We start from the raw sequence: 25,696 nt of genomic DNA, 5'->3' as shown, positions 1-25,696 counted from the left end.
ATCAGGAGCACCTGTCATTCAACCGGAAGTTTATATTTCAAAGGGACAACAACAAAAAGAAAACAGTTGCACATGGGCAAAACAATATAACATACATACCTAATGGAGAGATCAGATAAAATCAAATTAGAAAAGTTGCTCGGAGAGGGATCGTTCGGAATTGTATATCAAATAACAGATATTGAAACAAACAAAAAAGTATGAATCATAATAATTTGGAGTGAGCAGCAACAGTTGGCACATAAATTTCTGAACAGCTGCCAACTGAGCTAAACAAAATCATCTGCCAAACATTTTATCCCCAATAAGCCATTTCCAGGATACAGTTTTCAGACGAATCTGTCATGTGACTTCCATCACCATGGCCGAGTTCACTTGAAACTCTGGAGTTAACTTTACTTACAGTACGCCCAGAGAGTATGTAATCGCGAACTCTAATCACCGATTTCCGAGTGTAGCGGTGTGACACCGCGAATCACGGATTATACTCCCAATTTCCTCCAAAGATTCTCTCCCAACACCGCGTGGCTGTTTATTGGTTTATTGCCCATCGGATGTACTGAAAATTAATGACGCGTGACAACATCATCGGATTAGCCAGATTTATTACCTTTGTACATTTAATCGATCTTGATTGCACCTGTGTGCTTTAAAATACGTTATTTAAATGTCCTTTCATTGTCAGATAAAAGTGTGACATTTTTATTTAAAACAAGATAATTATTCTTTTATGTATATATGCCCATGTCATTGTCATATGACATACAACGTACAAACGTATAAAAATACGAATTAAACACTTATTTTGTATTTTCATTATAGTCCGATCAGGTCATAATTTTTGTTTTTTCAACAAAGACGATTTTACCACAATTAGAACCTTTTATGACCTACTCAGTGAGCAATATTCGGTTCATTAATAGTTCAATATTATATAATTTTAAATATCAACTGGCTTATAACAAAATGATATGTCCAATCTAAATTAAACCCAAGAGTTAATTTATCGGATCAACAAGTGAACTCTGTTACTTTCAATTTATTTTGAAATGTAAAATATTATGTTTCACCAACTCGGTAGATTACCGACTTGAAATATTTGAATTTAAAAAAGAAACTGTAAAGTGACAAATAGTTTTGTATGCAATGTGGCAGCCCTATATTCATAAATACTGAGATACATTCGCCGCCCAGACACAACACAATAATCACAACCTTTAAATATTTAATTATATTGAGAAAAAAAAATCATGTGTTTTTTATCCGTTATGATCTGTTATTTTGATCTTTAATTATTTAAAATAAAATTGGATTGGCGCAATCCGTATTTTACTGCTCGTTAAAAGTCCTCGGCGAAATATAAAAAGAAGTATTTCAACAATTTATAAAATAGAATATTCAAATGAAATTATATCGTGTTCTACAAGAAAGAAATATGTAAAAAAAAATGTGGATCGGATTTTTACGATCGACAAATTTTCACAGAGGATCTCTACCAACGCCCATCAGGAACTGAACGACATGCATCCTGTTTTCATCTACCATTAATATATAGTGTTGACTATGGACGTATAAATAATGTCCGGTTTTATGTCCTCTGTTGACTGAGAAACGTAAAAATAAAAGGCTGATGTTAGTTAATTCAGAAAAGGAATGCAATTTAGAATCCGGTTAATCAATTGTAAAAGTACCTTCTAGAGCCTCAATCTTAACGCACACAAATTTATGTCAATCATTACAAAGCAAGTTTAAACCTTGAATGAATTTTCCTACGGTTATCCAGAAAGGTCACCTGAGTTTACTGTTACATGATACTATTTCCCGCCAAATAAAAATCTCGTGGACAAAATTGATGTCACTATTTTAAGCATTCAATATTGTGAGCGAAGTCAAGTTCAAGTTCAACTACGCACTGTTGATAACTGAGATGCGTATCGTCTTCCCACTGCAATTAATTGCTTTAAAAATATTTAAAGATCACTGTTCTAAATACAACACAAAAGCTTACATTCATTGTGCGTAAATGAATATTATGCAACGACGAGTTGATGCAGCTATAGAAGTATTCCTGTTGCAGGCCCGTAGCCAGGAATTTCCAAAGGGGGGTTGGTTGGCCTCAAAAACTCGACTTTAACAGTCACAATTCGAACAGAACGTTGACTTTAACAGTCATTATTTGTTTTCAAGGGGGGGGGGGGTTCGTCCGAACCCCCCCTGGCTACGGGTATGTGTTGTAGCCGAAATGTATTATTTATCCTAAAGTAATGCTAATTAATCGTGAAGAGAAAATGCCATACATAAACTTATTAAGCATAAGGAATGGTGAAAAGTATTTTCTTTTTTTCTTGCATATACAAGTTTTAAGACACGTAATTTTCTTTCTTTCTCACATTTTATACCTTCAGCGTTAATTTCCGTTTATTTTCACGCAAGTATGTCTCTTTTCGTAAGTTATATAAATCACCGATAAAAAAAACCCGAGGTCATAATCAAGTATAGATTTTTTTTTTTATAAAACTTTAATGCAATTGAAAGCATTAACAACAACCTTTTACTTTTTAAAACTTTTATTTTGTAATCGTAAAATGGAAATGGCGTAGACTTATTAGCATAACAGATAGTGAATAATATTTTCTTTTTTACTTGTATAAAAAACTTTGAGACATGTAACTTTTCTTTAAACTACCCTAATTTATTCAGCGTTAGTCTCCGTTTATTGTTACACAATTATATCTCTTTTAGTAAATTAAATATTTATTTACTGATAAAAAACGGAAGTCAAAATCAAATATAGTTGTTTTTAAAAATTGATTTAAATGTACAGAGTAATTAAAAGAATTAACAACAACGTTTTGATTTTTATTTTAATCTTTCATTTGTTTCAAGCAATCAGATATTACCTGATAATCAATAGACAGGAAATACAATTGTTTAATTACATTAGAAATCTCGCATACCTTGACTGTCGAGTGCCGGCATAGATCAGAAGGATTAGGGCAATTAATTACCTGGTGTGACACCACGTCACTCCAGACTGGGAGAGATGTCGCTAATACAATAAACAAAAGGTAACGGATTTACGCGGAAGTCGGAGGGAATACTCCCAAATTTCTCCGAGAATTTAGGGAGTGATGTCGGAGTTTCCTGGTGTCACACCAGGAAAAAACTCGGTGTATGGAGTTTGGGATGGCTTTCGCGAAAATTGTACTGTACTCGGGTTTCAACAATACGATTTTACTTGAATCACTCAAGTTAACCCCTTGTACTCTAGTTCCAACCCTCACCTAGAGTTACTTAGAGTTGTTCCTAATATTAACTCTAGTGCGTTCACGTGATAATCTATTAACTCTGAAGTTGATTGTAGAGTTTCAAGTGAACTCAGCCTATGTAACAAAAATGCATGCATAGAAATTTCCAAGGTAAAGTGCTCCAACGCATGTTGAGCAAACGGTCAGGTGACAATGTTTTAATTTATACTGCACAAAATATTAGGGAAGTTAAAATATTATAGGATGGTAACCCACCCTCAGTCATACGGCAATCACGGTTATGTACTTATGGAACATTAATTATTTATATACTACCTTACAGAATGACGATTATGAAAGTGTAGGAAAGTTTTAATAGAGCAGGGATACAGGCGCGCCTTCTATCTGGTACATGTAGATGACGTCATAAAGACGTGCGAAATAGACAATCTTTTCCAGTCAAAGACATGATTCTAGTCCTATAACGTATGACTTCGCATTCTTATTCAATTTTTAACGTTTTTATACTGATATTTTCATTTTTTTTTTTTTTTAATGCGAAATCGGGTGGCACATTGATAGTAAAAAAAAAATATCAGAACAGTAATTAGAAATAGTAAATAATGCCCCCGAGGTCATATGTTATAGGACATGATTCCAGAAATGACCTATAGTACAGTGTTTATGTCTCTTCTTTTCACAATTGTCCTAAAATTCTTCTAACAAATGGAGTAAAGTGCTTTCGAATTTGTTCACACATCCTGATCCTAAGCTAAGGTCAATATTTAGTTTGACACAACTGGTCTCTTTGTGCTATCTTGTTTCTACTTGAAACTGTAGTTTCCCTGGGTAATGTTACTTTGTAAACTTAGGTTAAATCGTTTAGGCACGTGATCGGAATTCTTCAGGGCATTGGTAGTACTTCATTTGCCACAGCGACTAAACCTGGGTTAGCGCAGTTGGTACTTTTGGTATAGGCACAGTTGCTTCATTTGCTTTGAAATCAGCCGCCACCGCATACAGGCATACACCACCCTCGTCGGCCTTGACACACTGGCAAGCAATCAGCCAGTCAAACAAGTATGACGGAAAGTGCAATTTATGGTAAAATATCGGAATTTAAAGATGAAAATTGTAACATGTTTTAATCGGACCATATCATAATGTGATACTGCAATGGTCCTCTGTGACAATAATAAATTGTTGCCATATTTTAATTTCAAATTTATAAAATTATCTCTGAGAAATGTTTTTATGATGAATAAGGTCTCAAAAGAAAATATTGCATGTAAACAAAAATATTTATTATCATCAGGTTCATTATTTCATATTTCTGAGCTTAGAAAGCAAAAAGTATAAAATTAAACTACTGTCACCATCATAGATTCAGCAGGTTCCAATCGAATTACTTTTCAGCCATATTTAACCTGGTCATGGGATAGGGCTAATTGGGCAAAGCCCGGACTAGAACAAATGAAGCAGCCCCTAAGTTTATCTTGGAATCGTCCTGAACTCATTAAATATTCTCCTATAATATATATTCGTTGTTCTCTCACATGTCTCTTTCTTCGCTAGTGCTAGTAGGGTCTGGAGATCTTTTGGGATGTTATGACCCAAGCTGTCTTTTCATTTCTTTTCATTCCTGTTGGTATCTTGTACAGTTAAGCAAAAATTTAAAGTGTTTTTTGCCTGTTCTTTTTTTTTTTTTTTTATCTAAAATCTGATTTATTGCACTATTGCTGTTATAATGAATACCATGTCTACAGCATTTGACAGGGCACCCCTGTAGTGTTAGTTTTACTGAACAAACAGGGAGATTGTTCAGTAAATTAATAATAATAATAGAAGGTTAGATTTACATGTAACAATATTATGTAAACAGATTACTACAGAAATTAATTTCCGGAAAAATTACATTCGTGAACCGCTTTGACTCTGTATATATGCTAGTTGACCTGGTCATGACCTATTGATCAAGGATCACACGATGGAGGCAAATTAACATTCGAAGCAGTTTGTTATATATATTAATTATGTAGGTGTACATACTTGGTTGCGAATTGAAGTACATTATATATATAAGTTTATTTATTTATGAATATGTGATATATTACATGAAGGATGCTTCAAGAATAGTAGGGATTAAATCTTTTATCACTATCGCTGATGATGATCATGACGAAGTCCACAGCACGTGGTTTTAAGATTAAATAATATTGAGACACATATATTGCTGCATAAATATAGCATATAACATATATGCAAGAATAATAATTATATGTACAAGCTTACTTCTTTCAAAATTTTACCATGTTTACCACCTGAAAGTGTCGAAATATTTAAGTAGTTCAAAAAATCTTTTTTGAACAGGGCATACACATCAAAATTTGTAGTTTTATAATTTGAACTGTGGGTGCACTTGTGGATAGAAAATGTGATGAGTGTCTTAAGTCAGGCATGATTCTCCCTATAACTGGGTTCAGATAAATCAAACATGTCAAAAAGCCATACAAAAGTCATTATTATTTGGACTAATTCAAAGAATTTTTACAATGCCAGTTTAAACTATGTGTGCCTTCATGATCAATGGCTAGAAAAGATCATTTGCAATTCATCATGTACATAGGTTGATAATACTACATGTATAGTTTACACAAAGAGTAATCCATGAGTCCTGAACTCATTTTAAAAACCTGCTCTCTTATCATTATATTCTAAATAAGTGAGTCCCAAAGTGCATCAAGAGTACCAGCTCAGTCCAGTTATTATTATTCCATCCTTTGTCCACAGCAAAAGTTAAAAGATAAACCTATTAAAATTTGATTTCATTTCCTTGCTTTATATTGTTATGAATTATGAATATGTTGTTAGGTGATTGGAATCTGAATGTCCGAAAACAATGAGTACCTGGACTCACCTATGAAAATTCTTTCTGAGAACTCTGCAATAACATTGATAATGGTAATTGCCTATTGTTAAATGCTGTTTGTTGACCCCTAATTATGTTATTGGATTGCTGTCTGATTGATGCTTTAGCAACAACTTGTTTTATATATATATATTTATATGCATTTGATTGTAGTTTGCCCTCAAAAGAATAGACTTCGGTGATCAAGAATCAGAACGGGAACAAGCTAAAAGAGAAGCAGATTTGTTATCCAACCTTCGCCATGATAATATCTTACAGTATGTTGAATCATTTGAAGAGGATGATAGCTTGTTTATCGTGACAGAATACTGTGAACGTGGTGATCTTGAGACTTACTTGGAATACAAGTCACGAATACAGGAACAGTTACCAGAAAATAAGATAGCAATATGGATCTATCAGATAGCAAGTGGTTTACATGTAAGTTTATATTTACCAAAAAAAACATCAATATCACATGTATAACTTTACAGTTCAGACACATACCTACATAATGTACATGTAGGTATGTGTCTGTAGTAACATGTACATTACAAATCAATCATTTTCATGCACTGATTTTGTAAAACAATGTTCAAACCGAAATTATCCCTAAGTACATCACATCCTTTACCAGTTAATTAATGTAGGTTTTCCTTTAACAGTGAATCAAATTCCTCAACAACTAAAAGTTTCAGAGTAAACTTACTAAATTTTCTCTTCTAAAAGGTCAAAGTTTTGATGTTCATGCTGTTGTGAAGCCTCATTTTGTAACATACTCGCACAATACAATTTATAATTTATACAATGTTTGTTTTTAGTATTTACATGAAAGAAAGATATTACACAGAGATTTGAAGACAAAGAACATTTTTATTATGACTGACTGGAATGTTAGAATTGGTGATTTAGGTATAGCAAAGTAAGTTATATTGATAGTAGGATGGAAACTTATACATTGACCTCTTTGCAATATGAAGGAGATAACATCCTTTAATATTATATTAATCACAATGAAAGTAAAGGAAGTGGCTATAAATGCTGTTCATTTATTTTGATGAATTCTGTACGTACATATATGTATATCTTCAGTGAACTGAAAAATATGATACTCTGCATTACATTTCAGATTGAATAACTATTGTTAGCCTTGATCTGTATTACTTCACTGAATTGAAAAATATGTTTCCCTGCATTAAAATTTAAGTTAAAAAATGTTTTTGATGAGTTATATTTTGTTTAATTTTGAATGTTTTAATTTACCGTACATTTGAAAATGATATGAAAATAAATGTTTCAAGCACTGTTTCACAGATGATTAAAGATTTGATTTATAATTAAAGATAAAATATTTTCTAGAGTGTTGGATCTTGGTCAGAGTAAAGCTAACAGTTTTGTGGGGACTCCTGCTTATATGTGTCCTGAATTGTTTGAACAAAAAGCTTATAATAATCGTGTAAGTATAAAATGGTACTTGTACAAAGAATCATTGAATGTGCAAATTGAATGTATATATTACATTTTGACTGATATAAAATTGGGATTGAACAAAAAACCCAATGTTGTTATTACATTTGTACCTTAAGAAAAATGTGACAGGGTCAAACAGATTGACCCTCCTCGTGAACCAAGTTGCAAATTGGAAATTGGATGATTTTGTCTCAGCAACCTTTTATGGTACAAAACATAACATAATTTTCATTTTATAGTTAGTAAAAGCTCATGCTATATAAAGTGATGTATCAGATAAAAAAAAAAGATTTGCAGTGTATGATGTAGGAAATTCAACTTAATTTGAATATTTTGATTTTTTTCAGTCGGACATTTGGAGCTTAGGGTGCTGTGTATTTGAAATGATGGCACTGAAGAAAGCATTTGAAGGAAAAGCTATATTTAAAATCATCCATAATGTGATATCAGGGAAGGTACGTATAAACTTGTACCAGAAAATATATAGAAGATATTTTGTTTTTTCAGTAAGTAGAAATTAAATGATGCCAAATTTTGAGTCAGAAGAATTTATTTTCATGATGCTTTATAGGTTGACTCAATTAAGTAGAAGTCCATAATTTAGAGGTATTGCTGGAATTTTGTTATACCCCGGACTTTTAAGTAAATACATTGTTTTTTGTATTTTCATTCTTCAATTTATATTTTAGACTTAATCAACTTTCAACTTTTATTTGATCACTCAGACACAATACATACATGTAACAAGAGGAATACAATATTTACATATATACAAACAATACAAAACAATGGTGGATATAACAAAGGATAACACATAAGACATACATTTTTTAACAATCATTTTACAAAATGTTCTCTGAAGTTTACTGATGAAAAGTGTTAGATTTTTTAACACTTTTACATTACTTAATGACAATAAGCCTATCATTTTTTGATAAACCTGGATGTCTAGTGAAGTAAATAGGAATATGTGTGTTTCGTATTTTTACGACTGTCTGAAACTGACACTCAAAAAGGTAATGAAATTCAGTGCCAATTCCTATATGACATAAGTGGCATATTCTTTCTTCTTTTGGAATGTTTGGCCACCTTCCTGTTTCTATGGGTATTTATAAATTACAACACCTCAATTTTGTTAAAAATTGTCGTTCTCTTGGAAATAATTTTAGAAGGTAGTTTTCCAGATTAAATTCTAATTTGAATTGACCATAAAATTTTCCTCTTGAAGAATTTTCTATTTGGCTATACCATTTTTGGATGAACTGATCAACGAGCCTTTGCTTTACAGTAACTTTTAATTGGACTGAATTAACTGGAAATTGCTGTGTCCATACATAACTGAGTCCCGTGTTATCAAAAATAGACTTTAAATGATTTATCCACTTAAAACTAGTACATATTACCTTATTGACTAAGCTCATACATTACTCTATATAGAACACTGCTTAATTTGTTTTGATTAGCAATAAGTTTATTCCAAAAGCAGACCATTTTTAAATTAATAGCTACCTCAACTGGAGTTTTGCCAAGTTCTCCATAAGACATGAAATTAGTATTTGCAATGTATAAATTATTTTTCTTGCAGAGTTCTAGAAGTCTTTGTCCGAAAGTGTTGGGTTTACATTTACACTGTGTATACCTGTACAATGATATTCCGGTCTTAACAATATTATTATGGTCATGAAAATATTTCAAAATTTCTTCATCACTATTAATGTTCATAATTTGTAAGAAGTTATCATCAGGACTACAAAAATCTGGAAGATCTGCGGTTTTGGCATTGAATTCCCCAACCAGTGCATATCTGTTATCATTATCTAATAATGAAATTAATTCGTTTTCAACTTCAGAGAAGGCATCTACTGATGAATATTTTGAATTATCAGGGGGTATATACACACATCCTAACAAAAACTCATCTTTAAAAAGATCTCTAGAAAATTTAACCGATTGTACATATTCAGAATCTGTTTTAGGAAATTTAAGGTAGTTTTCAAACTCTTTTTTAAACACTACAGTTATACCACCAGATCTTCTCCGAAACTTATTCCTACATTTTGAAATATAAGTATAGCCATTTGGTAGATTTAACATATCTAATTTGTCTTGTTTTGTTTCTAAAAAAAATAATATATCATGTGACGTTATTAAAACTTCAAAATCTTGTATTAGTAATTTTGACTTGATTCCACAGACATTCAGACAACACAATTTAATATCCTGAATTTTTAAACTCCTCTTGTTGGCCTGTCCTACTTCCTTTGTCCTGTGTTGCTTGAAGTGTACCCAGTTTGGAATGAGGATTGTTGGTCGGCATCGTTTATAACGGATCCGTGTTCATATGAGTCTATTCTTGCTCTTTTTCCTGGTCTTGGTGGTATGGGTGGGCTTTGCCGATTGAGTTTGTTAATACTGTCATTGTTTAATAAAGAAATTTCCGCTTGGCAATGAACTCTTTTCCATCGATGTATAATTTGTCTCTAGCTAGGTTCACGCGTTTGCCATCTTGCTTCGCCTTCTTCATAACGGGATATAACTTCTTTCGTCTTGCTTCGACTTCGCCAGGGAATTGCTCCTTGGTGCCGAATGGTTTCCCTCTAAGATGATATGCTCTATTTAGAACTGTTTCAAGATCTTTCCGATAAATAAATGTATGTATTTTCCTCACTACCTTGCAAAGCCTACTTGTATATTGACAGTCATAATGAGTCATTACCAAAAAAATCCAAACTTTAAATAAGTTAAAAGGAAATCGCTCAGCAAACTGTAAATTTTTTACACAAAATAAATGTACTTATATATAGTTTTCATTTGCTTTAGCCTCCTAAACTGCCTCAAGGATATAGCTCCACTCTTGAAGATCTTACATACGCCATGTTACAAAAGGATGACTTTCTTAGACCAACAGCTTTCTACATTATGAATCACCAGTATGTTCAAAAGAATTTATTAAAGGTATGACAATTTACTTATGTGTCAGGACAGATTATATTGATTGATTGTGATTAACACCATTGTCATCACTATTGGCTATAGAATAGTGGTGAGTGCTATATAAGGGGAGGAAGAAAGAGATTACCAACAACCTTTAGCAGGAAAACTTGTAATCCTTGTCAATTAGTATTGAAGTCAAACACACCTTCGGTGAGGGGGTTTTGAACTCACAACTTCAGTGTTGGCAGGCTAGTGATAAACAACTTAGGCCACTCAACTATTGAGGCCTGTTGTACATATTGGCATTTACATATGAACAAGTCATTCATAACAAACATTAATTAATTTTTGTATGCTAGCTAAATCATATACCATGAAAACTTTTGCTTTCATTATTGATTGAAACTTAAGGTTCTTGTTACAAATATTATTTTTTTTATCACAGCTGATGTGTTTTATCTTAAACAGGTATAAAAGGCTTGAACTAGAAAAATAATTAACCCACTTTGCCAATCACTGGCGTTAGACAATTAAATCATGTCTTTCTACAAATATTATTATTACTATGCATGTAAAATAGGAACATAAAATTCTGAAAGTAAAGAATAAATATCAATTGTAAGACACTTTGAATAAAAAGAAATTTGTAATTTCAGACAAATGCATTTGACAATTTTGATGAAGATTATGACCAAGAACTTGCTGTTAGATCAAAGAAAAAGAAAGTCCGATCACTGGGTAGTTCTGGCGACAGCGGTAGTGGGAGTGGCTCATCATTGACTTCATGGAAAAATATCACAAATCGTATTCACGAAATGGAGGATGATTTGAGGAAACTAAACGAAAAAAAAGTTCATGAATTGGTAAACTCGCTAGAATTGAATAAATATCGTCATTTAAAAAAAAAGACAAAAAATCAGAAAAATGCTAGTGATACTCTGGTGGAAAAGAATGAGGATGGGGATGAAGAAGACTCAGGGACATTTGTTTATAAAGGAACACTCAAGAGTGAAAGTGATTCTGATGAAGAGGATCAAGGTACTTTTGTTTACCATGGGACTATAAAGCATTTAAGTGATTCAGATGATGAGGGGACAATAATGCATCCTGTGAATATACAACCCAACAGCAATGGTGTTAATCCTATACCAGAGAAACTTAAACATTCTAATACGGGCAAAAATCTGAAAGAGGACTTAGTTGCAGCTACTCTTTTTAATAGAAGGGAAAGTCTGACTGAAGAACATAGGGGTTTAAGTGGGGAAGATCTAAAGAGTTTATTGAAGAAAAATCCAAAAGATGCAGCAAAACAAATTGTTCAGGGATTGAAGAAGACTATGTCATTGGACGAAGAGAAATCTGATGGAATTCTACAGGACATTCAGAAGGGGGAGGAGAAGCAAGTAAGTATTGTATCCTAATTGATTATAAAATTTTACAAATTTTTAAATTAGAAGAAAATATTCTGGTGAGATTAATGCTGTTATGAAAATGTCTTCAGAACATCAGCTATTACCAGTTTATATATCAAACATTTTCTTTTGTTGTTGTCATGATCATAATTATAAGTTACAAATTATTTAACATATGGTCACATATCCACACATTTGTAAAAAAAATACACTTCTCTCTTTGTAGTTGAAAAAGAAGAAAGCAGGATATTTAAAAAAGGAAGGTAAGAATAAAACACTTAATCCTATAAAATGTTTCTGAAATAATACTGCTAAGCCTTTTTGAAATATATATACTTCGATTTCATTCACAACAAAATTTATTTTCTTTGATAATTTCAATTTTATTATTCCATTTTTGTAATTAAATTTAATGCCATAAATATTTTACTTTAAATTTGAAAAACACAGCCAGAACAAACAAACAATCAAATACAAGCACGAACATAGAAGTGAATAATTTAGCAGTTGATGTTCAAGTCAATACCAGCACACAAGCACACAAATTTACATAATTAGACAAATTTGTTTAAGTCTTGAATTTATAATGATTGCTTTTGTTTCTGATTCTAATAAAAAATCTACTGCTTTACAATATGAAAACTATTAATTGTATGCTTTATATGTCTGCCATGTCAACCATTCTGTCCTTCCATCAATGTCATTTTCTGTCAATTTTAGCAAGGAACAGAAAAAACAGTGATCCTGGTACCAGTCTGGTGAGTACCAGTTATTTTTAAAAAGTTTATTATGTAAAGGTTATTGTTAATTCAAAATAGGAAGACAGACGACTTTAGTTATTCAAATATTAGGTAGTGTCTATGTTTGTTCAACAAACACATATTTTTGGGAAAGAAGATCCATTTTATTACCAACTCAATTGAAACACTTTTGAATATTTAGATAAAAACAGTAAATGTCAAGTATAAATATATATACAGAAACATCACTCATGATTTTTTTTTTAAATCAAATGAATTGCTTAAAAAAATTGTCTTGATAATTGGTATGCTATATTCAGGTTATTGAATTGTATATTCTAATTTTAGTCACCGGATGCATCCTATGCCTCTGCCCAGGCTGTCAGACTTTACCCAAGAGGAGAGTATGTATCATACAGCCCAAAAGGCAAAGACAGTGATCAGGATTTTAGTTATCTAAATGATGATAGGTAGTAGCTTTATCTTCTATATGATTGTCCAATAGCTATTCTAAAGATACAAGAATCCTGGTTTGGAAGACATTTTAATAGAACTTAGTTATGATTGGAAAATAGAGATTAATTGGTAAAAAAATGATTGAAAGTCAATATAAAACTTGGTGGGCAATCTAAAAAATGTCTTTTGATAATTCCAAAACCATACACAAGACAAACATGCACTTATAATTACCCTCAGTGTTTATAGAATAGCTGTAACAATCAAATAGACAGAATTTCCTTAAAAGCCCTTTTAATTTTACATTGATGTAGTAATAATTATACACAGGACAAATTCTGAAATTGAATTAGCATGCTGATTGTTAGCTGTTTTGGCAATGTTTAGTTTGATTCATTTTAGTAGTAACACTTTTTAGTTTTTACTCATTTTGTAACATGATCCTGCCTTTGCCTTGTTGAGATTTTGTGTTTTGGGATATGATAGCACAATACGCCATATATACTATATAACATATATTAGCTTTTAGTATTATACCTTAGTGTACACTTCATTTTGTATCACTTAGCATCTTGGTCATGGCAAGCCAGAAAGGATATTACTTTGGTAACGTCTAGGTTATGACAATTACAAATACCTTTATTTATCAATCCCCTCAACGACCAGACTCAAATTGTATTGATTTTTGCCCTCCTATATCCTTCTTTCCCACATTATTAACCTATACATGCAATCCCCCTCATATTCAGTGAATGCATTTCAGACTCCAGTTTCTAAGTTATGCTTTTTAAATGTGTTCTTCAAAACTCATAGGTATACAGTTTTTTGTATTCAAATTTTATTGTAAGGAGTATATAACAATCTCAACTTTTATTGGCTAGTCTGAATAAGATTTATTGGATGAAAGTCACTGTTGTTTCATTTGAATTATTCCCAGTTTCAAAGTCACAATTCTTTTACTGTGATTTATTCAAAAATTAATACATTTCACCTTACCCAAATTATGAAAATCTTTGTCATCAATATGATCTCAAGAATATGTATGGAAGTAGAAAAAAAAATATTTTATTGAATTTTAGTTGTATTTTTGGTACCAGTGTAATAGGTATATATGAGATTATCTCCCTTTACAATATGTTAATAGGTGTTTCTAGACTCATTAAATATCTTACACTAATGATTATTTACTCATGCATTTGTAACCTGAAATGATGAATTATATATTAGTTTTAATTTTTGAAATTCCAGAATTGAGATATACTACGTACACACTACTTTTGACAATTTTTTTTCTTCAAAATATTTATATTAACATTATGGATTGTTTTAAAACATTGCATGGTGCTAGAAACATTTAAAGATTATTGAGAGATTAGCTAATCATGCATCTAATTGGTGCTCCAGTTTATTTAATGCTATGTATCATAATGCATAATCTTCTTTATGTTTAGTTTTAGATGATCTAATAGACCACTTTCGAGTTTGTCCGTCACCGGAAAAAACTCGTCAATTATGCGCGCCTTTATTACGTCATTTACCAGATAGATGGGATTGCCTGTATCCCTGCACTATTAACGTTTAGCAAGTGTCTTAGTGATCGTCATTGTGCAGGATAAACTAGAAATAAATTATAATGGTTGTTATGTAGGTACTTAATCACAATTCCCTAATGACAGCAGAGCTGATTGTCAACTATAAGAATTCAATTTACCAAATAATTTGAACAATACAGCATTATAGTTTTCCAACCTCTCGCTCACCATTAGAATGGAAGTGATGACGCCCCTAAACGCACCTATGACTTTCACTAAAACAAAAGTTTTTGACGGAAATGCATCGAACTCGAAAGTTATCTATTGACTTAGTATAGATGAAAAATACAATGCACCTTATCTACACTTTGTGTGATTAGGCGCTTACCATAAGTGTTAAAGGTTTACATGAATATTATAGAAAATTTATTTGTTTAATCACTATAATTATACATAAGTTCAATTTAACATGTACTAGAAATTCAATAATACACATGTATTAATGTGTGAAACTTTGAAACAATTACAATATTTTCAAACTATTTGATTTTTAAACCACTATTTATTTTAACAAGTTGTATATGTGTTTTGTGTTTTAGAAGCCATGTTCCATTTGAAAGAAAAGTAACAACTGAATCACTGAGAGGAATTACAGGTAAAACAGTTTATGTCGAGTCTGTGACTTTTGTCACAGAAAGCTCGACATAGGGATAGTGATACGGCAGCGGTGGCGGCTACAGTGGCGGCGTTGCCTTACTTCTTAAAAGCTTTATATTTTAGAAGGTGGAAGACCTGGATGCTTCATACTTTGTATATGGATGCCTCATGTTAAGAAGTTTCTGTCAGTCACATGTCCAATGTCCTTGACCTCATTTTCATGGTTCAGTGACTACTTGAAAAAACAGTTAAGATTTTTATGCCCCACCTATGCCACCTACGATAGTAGGGGGGCAGTATGTTTTCTGGTCTGTGCGTCTGTTCGTCCCGCTTCAAGTTAAAGTTTTTGGTCAAGGTAGTTTTTGATGAAGTTGAAGTCCAATCAACTTGAAACTTAGTACACATGTTCCTTATGATATGTTCTTCTAATTTTAATGCCAAATAAAAGTTTTGACCCCAATTTCAACGTCCACTGAACATAGAAAATGATAATGCGAGTGGGGCTTCCGTGTACTGGGGACACATTCTTGTTTGTAATGTTAAATTTTCTCTTATTATAAGTAATAGGATAACTATATTTGGTATGTGTGTACCTTGCAAGGTCCTCATGCCTGTCAGACAGTTTTCCCTTGACCCTGACCTCATTTCATGGATCAGTGAACAAGGTTAATTTTGGTGGTCAAGTCCATATCTCAGATACTATAAGAAATAGGTCTAGTATATTAGGTGTATGGAAGCACTGTAAGGTGTACATGTCCAACTGGCAGGTGTCATCTGACCTTGACCTCATTCTCATGGTTCAGTGGTTATAGTTAAGTTTTTCTGTTTTGGTATGTTTTTGGTGGAAGAAGACTTCAAGTCTTCTGAAGGCCTATGGTGCCGGCTGTGAAATCATTGAACCTTTACCACATCTGTATGCCGCATCCGTTTCTGTGTATTACAATTTCATAACAACTTCTGTTTCTTGACACCCATTTTTACACATGATTAAGCAAATGAATCATTTAATTTGTAAATAAGAATTGAAAAACAATCACTATCGTAAATATATACCCTTTTATTTATGTAAATTATTAGATTTCATCTCATCTACATGAACGTTATTTGTTTACTTGTAACCGGATGTTTATAATGTAGATATTTGTAGTACGCATGCGTGAATTTGGTATCAGGTCGACTCGCCCTGTTTACATGTTCGCCCTTGGTCTGTTCGTGCTGAGTTCTTTCGCCCATATAGTACGTTCGCCCTGTGTTTATTCTCATTACTCTTTTCAAGTACGTTTTATAGTATGCCATTGCATTTATTGAAAAATATTAATATTAAAGGTATCATTAAAAAAACCTCTAAAACACGAATTTGTGAAAATCATCACAAAAATATGATTGTTCCTTATTTTGTTCCCAAGGTAAGACAATTGTATTCAGCCAATCAAATTCATTGTTTCTCATGATCAAATGAATAAGCCAATCAAAAACGTTTTCTCTGAAGATTATTCTAACATGCTAGATTTTGAACTTGTGTTGTTTTCATCTAGTTGTAAAATTGTAGTGTTGAAAAAAAAAAATTTTTTTTTTTAAAGATTTTCAACTCAAAAGTGGGAAAATTCATTATATTTGGAACAACTTTTCTAAAGGAGGGATCAAATTAATAAAGAAGATATAAGTTTAGAAACATCACAAAATTCTTTTGACATGCTTTGACCATTCAATACTTGATAGATGCATAGTTCTTGGGGAAAAGTTTCATCAAATAATATGAATATAAAGGTGCTCATTTTTACAGTGAGTTGTAATGTTCTTCCAATGAGGGTTTCCCCTCATTTGGAGTGTTGTTCCCAACCTGTTAAAGGTCCATCTTTGTGAATCATTCAAAACTGGAAATTTCAACAAGCATTTAATATCCTTACACAAGAAAATAAATCCTGGTCTGCTAGCTACATGTTCATCTTTTCTACTGATTTTATAACTAAAATCATGCAAACAGTTTTAAGAATAAGGAATGTAAGCTCATCATACAAATATGACACTTTTTCTAGACAATCCAGATTGTGCAAAATACTTTGCTAAAAATTGTAACCATTAAGATTGTTGTCGCATACTAAAAAACCCCATGGGAACTTTCAAAAGTTGGCAGGTATTGAACAAGTCTTACTATTTTTATGCCCCATTTATGGGCATTATGTTTTCTGGTCTGTCCGTCCGTCCTGCTTCAGGTTAAAGTTTATTGTCGAGGTAGTTTTTGATGAAGTTGAAGTTCAATCAACTTGTAACTTAGTACACATGTGTTCCTTATGATATGATCTTTCTAATTTTACTGCCAAATTAAAGATTTTACCCAATTTTAACGGTCCACTAAACATAGAAAATGATTGTACGGATGGGAAATCCATGTACTTATGACACATTCTTGTTTGAAGAAAAAAAATACATCATAACATTAATGGAACAAAGCAGGCTGGGTTAGTGGGGCTGCTTTTATGGTAATTCAAGTTACCTTTTATTCACCTTCTTCCACCTCAGAGCAATCAGCTCTTTGATTCTTATACTGTATGCAATTGGTCTACTATATTTGGTGTTTGGAATGATTGTAAGGTGTACATGTCTAGTTTGCAGGTGTCATCTGACCTTGACCTCATTTTATTTTATTTTATTTGACCTTGACTTCATTTTCACGGTTCATTGCTCAGTGTTAAGTTTTTGTGTTTTGGATTGTTTTTCTTAAAATATAACCAATAGGTAAAGTATATTTGTTGTATGGAAGAATTATTAGCTGTACATGTTTTCTGGCATGATTCATCTGACCTTGACCCCATTTTTATGGTTCATTGGTCAATGCTTAGTTTTCTTGGTTAATGTAAAGTTTATGTAACAGTTGTAATAAAGCTTTAAATTTAGAGCTTTAAATTTAGGACTATCAACATAATAACAATGATTGGTAAAGAAGGCGAGACATTTCAGTGTGTGCACTCTTGTTTAGTAGAATTATAACAATGTATGAAAAGATTCAATTTGTCATAAATTTACTTAAAATCACAGGTACTTTTCTCTTTTAATTATAAATATGTGGTTTTATGCACACTTAAAGCACCATAATCAACAGATATAAGTTATAATCAATTTCACATTAAAAAAAATTAATAATTGCTTTTATAACCATATTATTTTCTTACTTGTTATAGATCCATGTGAGTATGAAGTGTTCTTCCCATCACAGTAACACCTCAAATTGTCTTATAAGAAAAACAGTATTGATCAATCTTGGTTTTGGCTTCCTGAAATATTGACTCTCCTTGTTTCATATTAGCATTTAATTCTATTTATAATCTTATTCTCATTATTCGTAACCATGCAATGTTTTACCATTTTCTCCCACACAGTTATTTGTTAGTACATGTCTGTTGAGAGGTAAAAAGCAAAAATATTAAAAACTACAGTTGAAAATATCATGATATTGGTAGATGTACAGAGCGAAAGATTGATTAATTGTTTATGATCTAGTAGTCTCCATGAACCGATGTATTAATGATACTTTGTACCTCAAGATGAATAATATTTCCACAATAATGCTATATGGTAATTGCTGAATTTCAACTACACTTTCACATATATTTCAAATTTTCAATACTTAATCTTACCTTCATGACTGACTTGACCAAACAAAAAAAAACATCACTGAAAATCAAAGTTATCACTTGTTGAATTATGTACATTTATTCAGTTAATATTGGATCGTCCCAACCTAAGAATGAAATCAAAGGTTTTGTTCTGGCAAGGTATGGGATACTCATTATAAGTAATCATATGTACACTTTTCATAAATTACCATTAGAAGTAAAAGTTCTTTGTTATCAAAGTTATATTTTGAAAATTGATTTCACATTTAAAATATCTACTATAATTTACCATACTATTTTATTCCATGAAAAAATGCATCTCCAGCCTTTTCTTGATTTATAGATGTTAGCATTTGATATATTTCAGCAATGCTAGGAGATCCCAACAACAAGACCATAGTTATGGACCAGATAGCACAGTTACAAAGGTACATTATATGAAGTGTCACTATATATACTCATTCTGTACTCCTCATTTGTGTAGGGCTCTTTCCAGAAGCAGCAGTTAGTTTTCTAATGAAAATAAAGTTCGCTGGATAACAGCTGAATAACAGCATCCCTGTAGAAGTTGTCATTCTTCTATGTTGACATCAGTTGAAGTTACCTTAATTCAAACTTCAAAGTAGAATTTAATGTAAGATATGAAGGCACAAAGAATGGGTTTTAATTGGATTAAAAAAATCAATTTTATGGTAAGATTGATAATTTTCTATAGAAAATTTTAAAAGTGTCTTAATTACAATGAAAATTGTTCATTGGGCTACTTACAAAAATACATTTATTGTGTCTGATGCAAAAACATTTTGGCAATTTCTGTATACAGTTTGGTTTTCCATTTATATTTGTTTAAAATTTGTAGAGATATCGCCAAAGACATTGGTGAGCAACAGTTGTCAAAGTGTTACGATGTAATGGGTCAGATTGAAGATGACAAAATTGTTCAGGTAACTACACATAGAAATCAGTACTTGCTTTTAAAGCACTTGCAGACGGTTAGACCATATGGATGCAACACTTACATTTATTTCCATAGTTACAGTTGTTTAAAGGGTTCACAAAATTTTCATATTGATAGTCAAAAGATGAATGTTATTGATAACACGAAAAAAAAGAATATTACTCACGAGACATTTAAAACTAAATCAGCATTCCTCTGGTAGTATATCAGTGGGTGCTTTTAATAATGTACTTGTAAAACCTTGCCTAGCTACAGATAGCACATATAACATTTATCTGGGGGGATATGGGTATTTTGGGGATATATATTTTCAATAAATTGGGTGATTATACATATAAAAGTTCCTTGTTCTTGAAAATACTAGTAAGAAGTTTCTCATGTCAAGTTCTTATTAAAATTATGACCATATGAAATAAAATTCATGCAATCCACAAATAAAAATTTGATTCAAAATTGTGTTGTCATTTTTAATAATGAAAGTTTTGATGATTTTGATATGTTTTTGTTTGCTCTTGAGGCATTCTAAATTAAATGACTTTATTTCTGCACAGTAAAGCTGTTATACTAACTGCCCATTGTATAAAAATAATTATTTGTTTTAGGCTGCACTTCGAGAAGTTTTAGGACCAAAGAAGTATGAAGAATATAAAGAGCAACTGTTTTATCTACGAATGTTTGAAATGAGTTCAGCGGCAAAGTCCTGATGAAACGTCTGAAGCAGGAATGCTGGATAGGAGTATGAAATGACGGCCAAATAAAATTCAAGTCACAAAAACTCTGTGATAAATGCTAGTTTTTTGTCCATTTTATTTGTTAATGCCCCTATTGGCAAGTGTTGAAAGCCATTTGGATATTGAAATTAAGGTTGTGAAATTTTAGGATATTTTATTTATTAATCAATTTACATTCCAAATTTTTTTGATAACTTATTGATATATGAATAGGACTAAAAAAATAATACTTGTACTTAAGCACATCCATTTATCTATTGGGGGAAGTAGGTATTTTAGGGATATATATTTTTAATAAATTGTGTGATTATACATTTCTTGGGTAGAGAGTGGTAATTGTTTCAGAACTGATTTTTAGAAATACATTGTTTCTTTTGAAAATTTGTAAAAAAAATAATATAGAAACAATAGTGATATTTAAAAAATAGTTTAATGTTTCTGAATGTAAATATTCAAATTTTATTTGTTAATGCTTCTATTGGCAATGGTTGAAAGCCATTTGAAAATAGAAATAAGTTTGTGAAATTTTAGGATTTTTATATATTAATAAATTCACATTCCAATTTTTTTTATAACTTATTGATATATGACTAGGGCTGAATAAATAATACTTGTTCTGAGGCACATCCATTCACCTTCTGGGGGATATAGGTATTAGGGGGGTATATATTTTTAATAAATTGGGTGATTACACATTTCTGGGTGACGGGTAGTAATTGTATCAGATCAGAAGTTAAAAAAACATTGTTTCTATTGAAAGTTGGTTAAAAAAAATGATAATGATAGAAACAACAGTGATATAATAAAAAAAAAATGATTAAAAAAAATAGTTCATTAAAAAATCTTTATCATGGGAAAAAACCTTTCCTCTCTAAGTGGATAGTCAGTGCTTAAGGTTATACCTACTATATTTGTTGCCAGTATTGACAATCTTGTATGTTATTTTTTTACAGTTGTATTATACAATTTGAAATTATGGGAAGCTTGCTTATTTACAGTAAATGTATTTTATTTTCATGGTGTCAGATTTTTTGCAGTTTATTTTTCTAAACAAGATCCCTGGTATTTATTCTCCTTTTTTACAGTATTATGATGTATATTCTATCAAAACAACCTTTTCAAAAAATCATCAATAGCAAAAATTAGTATCACACCAAATATGCTTTTTAAATAACTTGACACATTTTTATTCTTAAATTTTAAAGCTCTTTTAGCAAAGTACCACTAGAAAAGGCATGTAAATAAATATAATTTCAAACAATATTTCACCAATAAAAGTAAGCTATTATTGTATCTAAAAGAGTTATGTGAGATTCTTTTAATATAAATCTAAATAATTTTCAAAAATTATTGAAAATAGCAGTCAAAATGTTAAGATATGTACCCATAACAAATTTATATTACAGTTTTGTAAGTTGTAAATTATAGCACATACATGATACTGAAAATGCTTTGTAAGGTTGTGATCATTTACTGTAAACAAATTTACACATAGTTTTGTAAGTTGAGAATCATAGGGCATAAATTATGTTTTTTAATGATGATTAGTGTTGAGCCATGTGTGTGCTCATGTTACATATTTCTATCATATTTTTTCATGTCATATATACAGAGAGGTGCATAGGAATCATTTATTATATATATTTTGCTTTAAATGTTTTGAAATATTATCTTTTCATCTTTCCCTGTTATATATTTATATGAACTGTATTTATCATAATATTTCATTTATATATTTTGACTAGCAAAGGTGCTCAAATTGAGAATTTTTACCTCTAGATTTTTCATAATTATCAACATTTTACAGAAGCGACATCACACACTTAGTAAAGGAAGGTTTTAAATGTTTGCTTGTCTTTTTTTTAAACCCTTTTCTTATCCACTTGGTTAGAACCCTTGTATTACAAGGAGGAAAACTGACCTAATGTGATATGTTAACTATTAATTACATTGCAATACTGACTAATTAAGAGTTGATACACAATGTTATGTCAAGTGGCAAATATTTCATGTGAATTTAGAATAATAATTACAGTTGTCTTCCAAACTAAATTATACATTTTCAAACAAATAAAACATGGAATGCATCAATTAATTTAACAGTACATTTATAAAGGGAAATAGAGTTTTAGAAATGTTTATTTAATTTAGATCATACTAAAATGTTGATAACTATGTTTGACCTTTTTGATAGTTATATATTACTACTTGTAAAAGATTTTTTTATTTCACTTGTTACTCATCATCACCTATTATTTTGTGTTGTTATCTCCCCTGCAACAAAAATAAGATATATATGGATGCAAATCTTGCAAAGGAAATCTTTTCATTTTAGAAGAGAGAAGACCTTGATGCTTCATGCCTTGTATATATATGCCTTATATTCTGAATTTTTCTTCTGTCATAATGTCCATTGTACTTGATCTAATTTTCATGGTTAAGTGACTGCTTAAAAAAAAGTATTATAACTATAAGGATAACCATATTGGATAAATTGGGTCCTTGCAATGTCTACACGTCCTCTGACTGGATTCACCTGACCTTGACCTCATTTCTTTTTATCAGTGATCAAGGTTAAATTTTTTAAAGATTGTTTTGTGTCCATTTGGCGGGGTTCATCTGATCTTGACCTCATTTTCATGGTTAATTGGTCTAGGTTAATATTTTGTGGTCAGGTGTTTTTTGCAGGTACTATAAAGCAATAGATCAAGTGTATTTGGTGTATGGCATGATTGTGAGGTATTGATTTAAAAGTAAAATGATATTAGACAGATTAAATTTATAACATTTCAATAATTTATGTATGAATTTTTATGAGAGGATAATATTGAGTTACTCAACATTGCATTTGTGCTTTGTAATACATGTATTAAAAAAAATAGTTTAAAACTTCTTATTATATATTGCATGATATATTGTATCTACATTTTGATAATGCAGTGTAGTGTAAAACTAGAATTTTAAAAAGATTGTTTTAAATGCTCAAGGCCATCCATAATTCTCAATATTATTTTTAAAATGTTCATGTATAACAAGCTGTCTCTGTTTTAAACCACCAAATCCCCAATATTTTGTACACCAATCATTTCTATGTACTGAAATGTTGAGAAAAATTTGATAATCTGCATTTTGTGAATGTATAAGAAATAGTATTGTGATGGATCCCAGCTTAAAGAGTTCATTTCATAGACTTTATTTTTACAGTCGATTGCATTGAGTGTGTAGATAAAGGCAATATCTTTGGTTAGTTTGCTTGCTAGCTGAACTGTGAGGTCATTATTAGGTTAAGTAAACTACCCTCCTTTAAGAGTAGACTAGTCCGACAGATAACCAATTTATCAGTCTGTAGGACTAGGCTACTCCTAAAGGAGGGTAGTATACCTTACCTAATAATGACTTCAAGGTTCAGCTAGCAAGCAAAGTAACTAAAGATATTACCTTTCCCTTGACACCTAATCCAATCAGCTATAAATGACTGAGAATTAGGGATGACTGAATGTCTCATATCAGTTATTTTGAATATTTATTGTTTTTGGATTAAGAAGTAATCTTTTGTTATAGAAAAGATTTAGAGCATCTGTCTCTACAAACTTATTCTACATGTAACCTGACATATCTTTAATTATTATAGTCTTTATATAATTTTATTTTTTCCCTTTTACAATATTGATTATATTTGCAGCTTGGTGCAGATATTTTATGTTCATGGAAAATAAATCATTTAAAAATTAGATTTGTGTTATATATAGCATAAGCAGAAAGATAAATAAATACCTCATCAAATGCTGAGGTGGTAGAGCAAATTGTATAAATGGTTTATTAATAGATTTGAAGTTTTGCCAGGTTTTGTTGTTGAAAGAGCCTCCAATGTGGGATTTCTTGATGTGTTTTTAAAACACCCATTGATTGCCTTGGACTATTTTCTTCTCTTTAGTCTGGTTGTTGTCTCTTTCACTGGTGGTAAGCGGATGGCCATAACTAAAAATTACGACCATCCGGAGATGGGAGACAACTCTAGGGATAAGTTTTTCTTTTCCGATTTTCGTGCAGTAAAAGGTTCATTTGAGCCAAACTGCTTGTCTCATACATACTATTCGGCAGTTCAGTGATATTGAAACCAAATTTGATGCATTAAAGCATTCCAATTTTTGTAAAATAGTCATTCAAAATTCAAGCATGATGGTCGTAACTAAAAAAACAAAAATGGTGAGGATGGTCGTAACGTAACTTTGTGATGGTCGTAACTCTGTTTAAAATAAGACCGAATTATATGCATATATTATATAATGTATTTTCTGAAGTTTGTTTTTTTAATTTTTACATACAACATAAAATAAAGCAAAGTTTTCAAATATTAGTTTTTTGGGGAATTTTGATTAAAGGTTGATTTAAAATTCCAAATTTTTAAAATGTTTTGGACCAAACAAGGCAAGTCAAGAGTTTTAAACGTGTCTTTTTTCATATGAATATATTATAAAATTATTATATATTTGTGAAGTTGTTTTCACCAAATAATAAAAACTAAAAGGGGTGAAGAGAGGGGTACCTGTAAAGTGGGAAATGGAAGAAAATTGGAACGAATCGAACGAAACAATACAAAATGAAATGAACAGTCATATATACTGAAAATATAATGTATAAAATTAACCAAGAGGCAAATAGTTGAATTAATGTAAGCGGTTAAATTCATTAACAATGTAAATTTCTCAAAAGTGGAGAATTCGTTTTAAAACAAGAAACACAGCACTGGTTATGATAATTCTTAGTTAGAAATAAAAAGCACAAAATCTATCAAATCATTGTTTAATGACTAAATGTTAAATGATTTTAAGAAAAGGCATTTTTGATAAATTGGACATCACATGAAATAACAGTATCCTGGTTTTTTTTCTTCTTTAGATTTGGCATCTATTGAAAAGATAGACTTTTTGAGGATGTACCTACTAGGTGTTTTTTTTTTAAATCTGCAATTTAAGATTGATACATTAAGTCGAAAGAGCATTAGTAAGGAGTCTAAATGAGCTAAAAATATCTAT

General features: G+C 31.0%; 1 protein-coding gene across 2 annotated transcripts; it reads left to right on the top strand.

The window, feature by feature from the left end:
• The first annotated feature begins 15 nt into the window (after nucleotides 1–15).
• On the top strand, nucleotides 16–24,391 carry LOC143067349 (uncharacterized). 2 transcript variants are annotated; one of them, XM_076240548.1, is made up of 14 exons: nucleotides 16–198; nucleotides 6,331–6,597; nucleotides 6,978–7,078; nucleotides 7,516–7,612; nucleotides 7,974–8,081; nucleotides 10,447–10,581; nucleotides 11,217–11,963; nucleotides 12,199–12,235; nucleotides 12,693–12,730; nucleotides 13,061–13,116; nucleotides 15,300–15,355; nucleotides 19,339–19,399; nucleotides 19,831–19,915; nucleotides 20,532–24,391. In XM_076240548.1, the coding sequence occupies exons 1-14, from the start codon at nucleotides 103–105 to the stop codon at nucleotides 20,631–20,633; spliced, it is 1,986 nt and encodes a 661-aa protein (XP_076096663.1). In that variant the 5' UTR covers nucleotides 16–102; the 3' UTR covers nucleotides 20,634–24,391. The 2 variants fall into 2 exon arrangements, with proteins under 2 accessions (XP_076096663.1, XP_076096657.1); XM_076240542.1 differs by having other exon boundaries at nucleotides 13,061–13,182.
• The last annotated feature ends 1,305 nt before the right edge of the window (nucleotides 24,392–25,696 follow it).

Source organism: Mytilus galloprovincialis, chromosome 1 (assembly GCF_965363235.1).
Source record: "Mytilus galloprovincialis chromosome 1, xbMytGall1.hap1.1, whole genome shotgun sequence".
Lineage (NCBI taxonomy): Eukaryota > Metazoa > Mollusca > Bivalvia > Mytilida > Mytilidae > Mytilus > Mytilus galloprovincialis.
This window is presented reverse-complemented; position numbering and strand designations above follow the sequence as displayed.

Bases quoted from the DNA above. Each gene is read 5' to 3' on its own strand.
- LOC143067349 (XM_076240542.1), top strand. From the start codon at position 103: ATGGAGAGATCAGATAAAATCAAATTAGAAAAGTTGCTCGGAGAGGGA. The intron at 10,582-11,216 runs GTATGACAATTT...TTGTAATTTCAG, and splicing joins TTCAAAAGAATTTATTAAAG to ACAAATGCATTTGACAATTT. The intron at 19,916-20,531 runs GTAACTACACAT...TATTTGTTTTAG, and splicing joins AAGATGACAAAATTGTTCAG to GCTGCACTTCGAGAAGTTTT.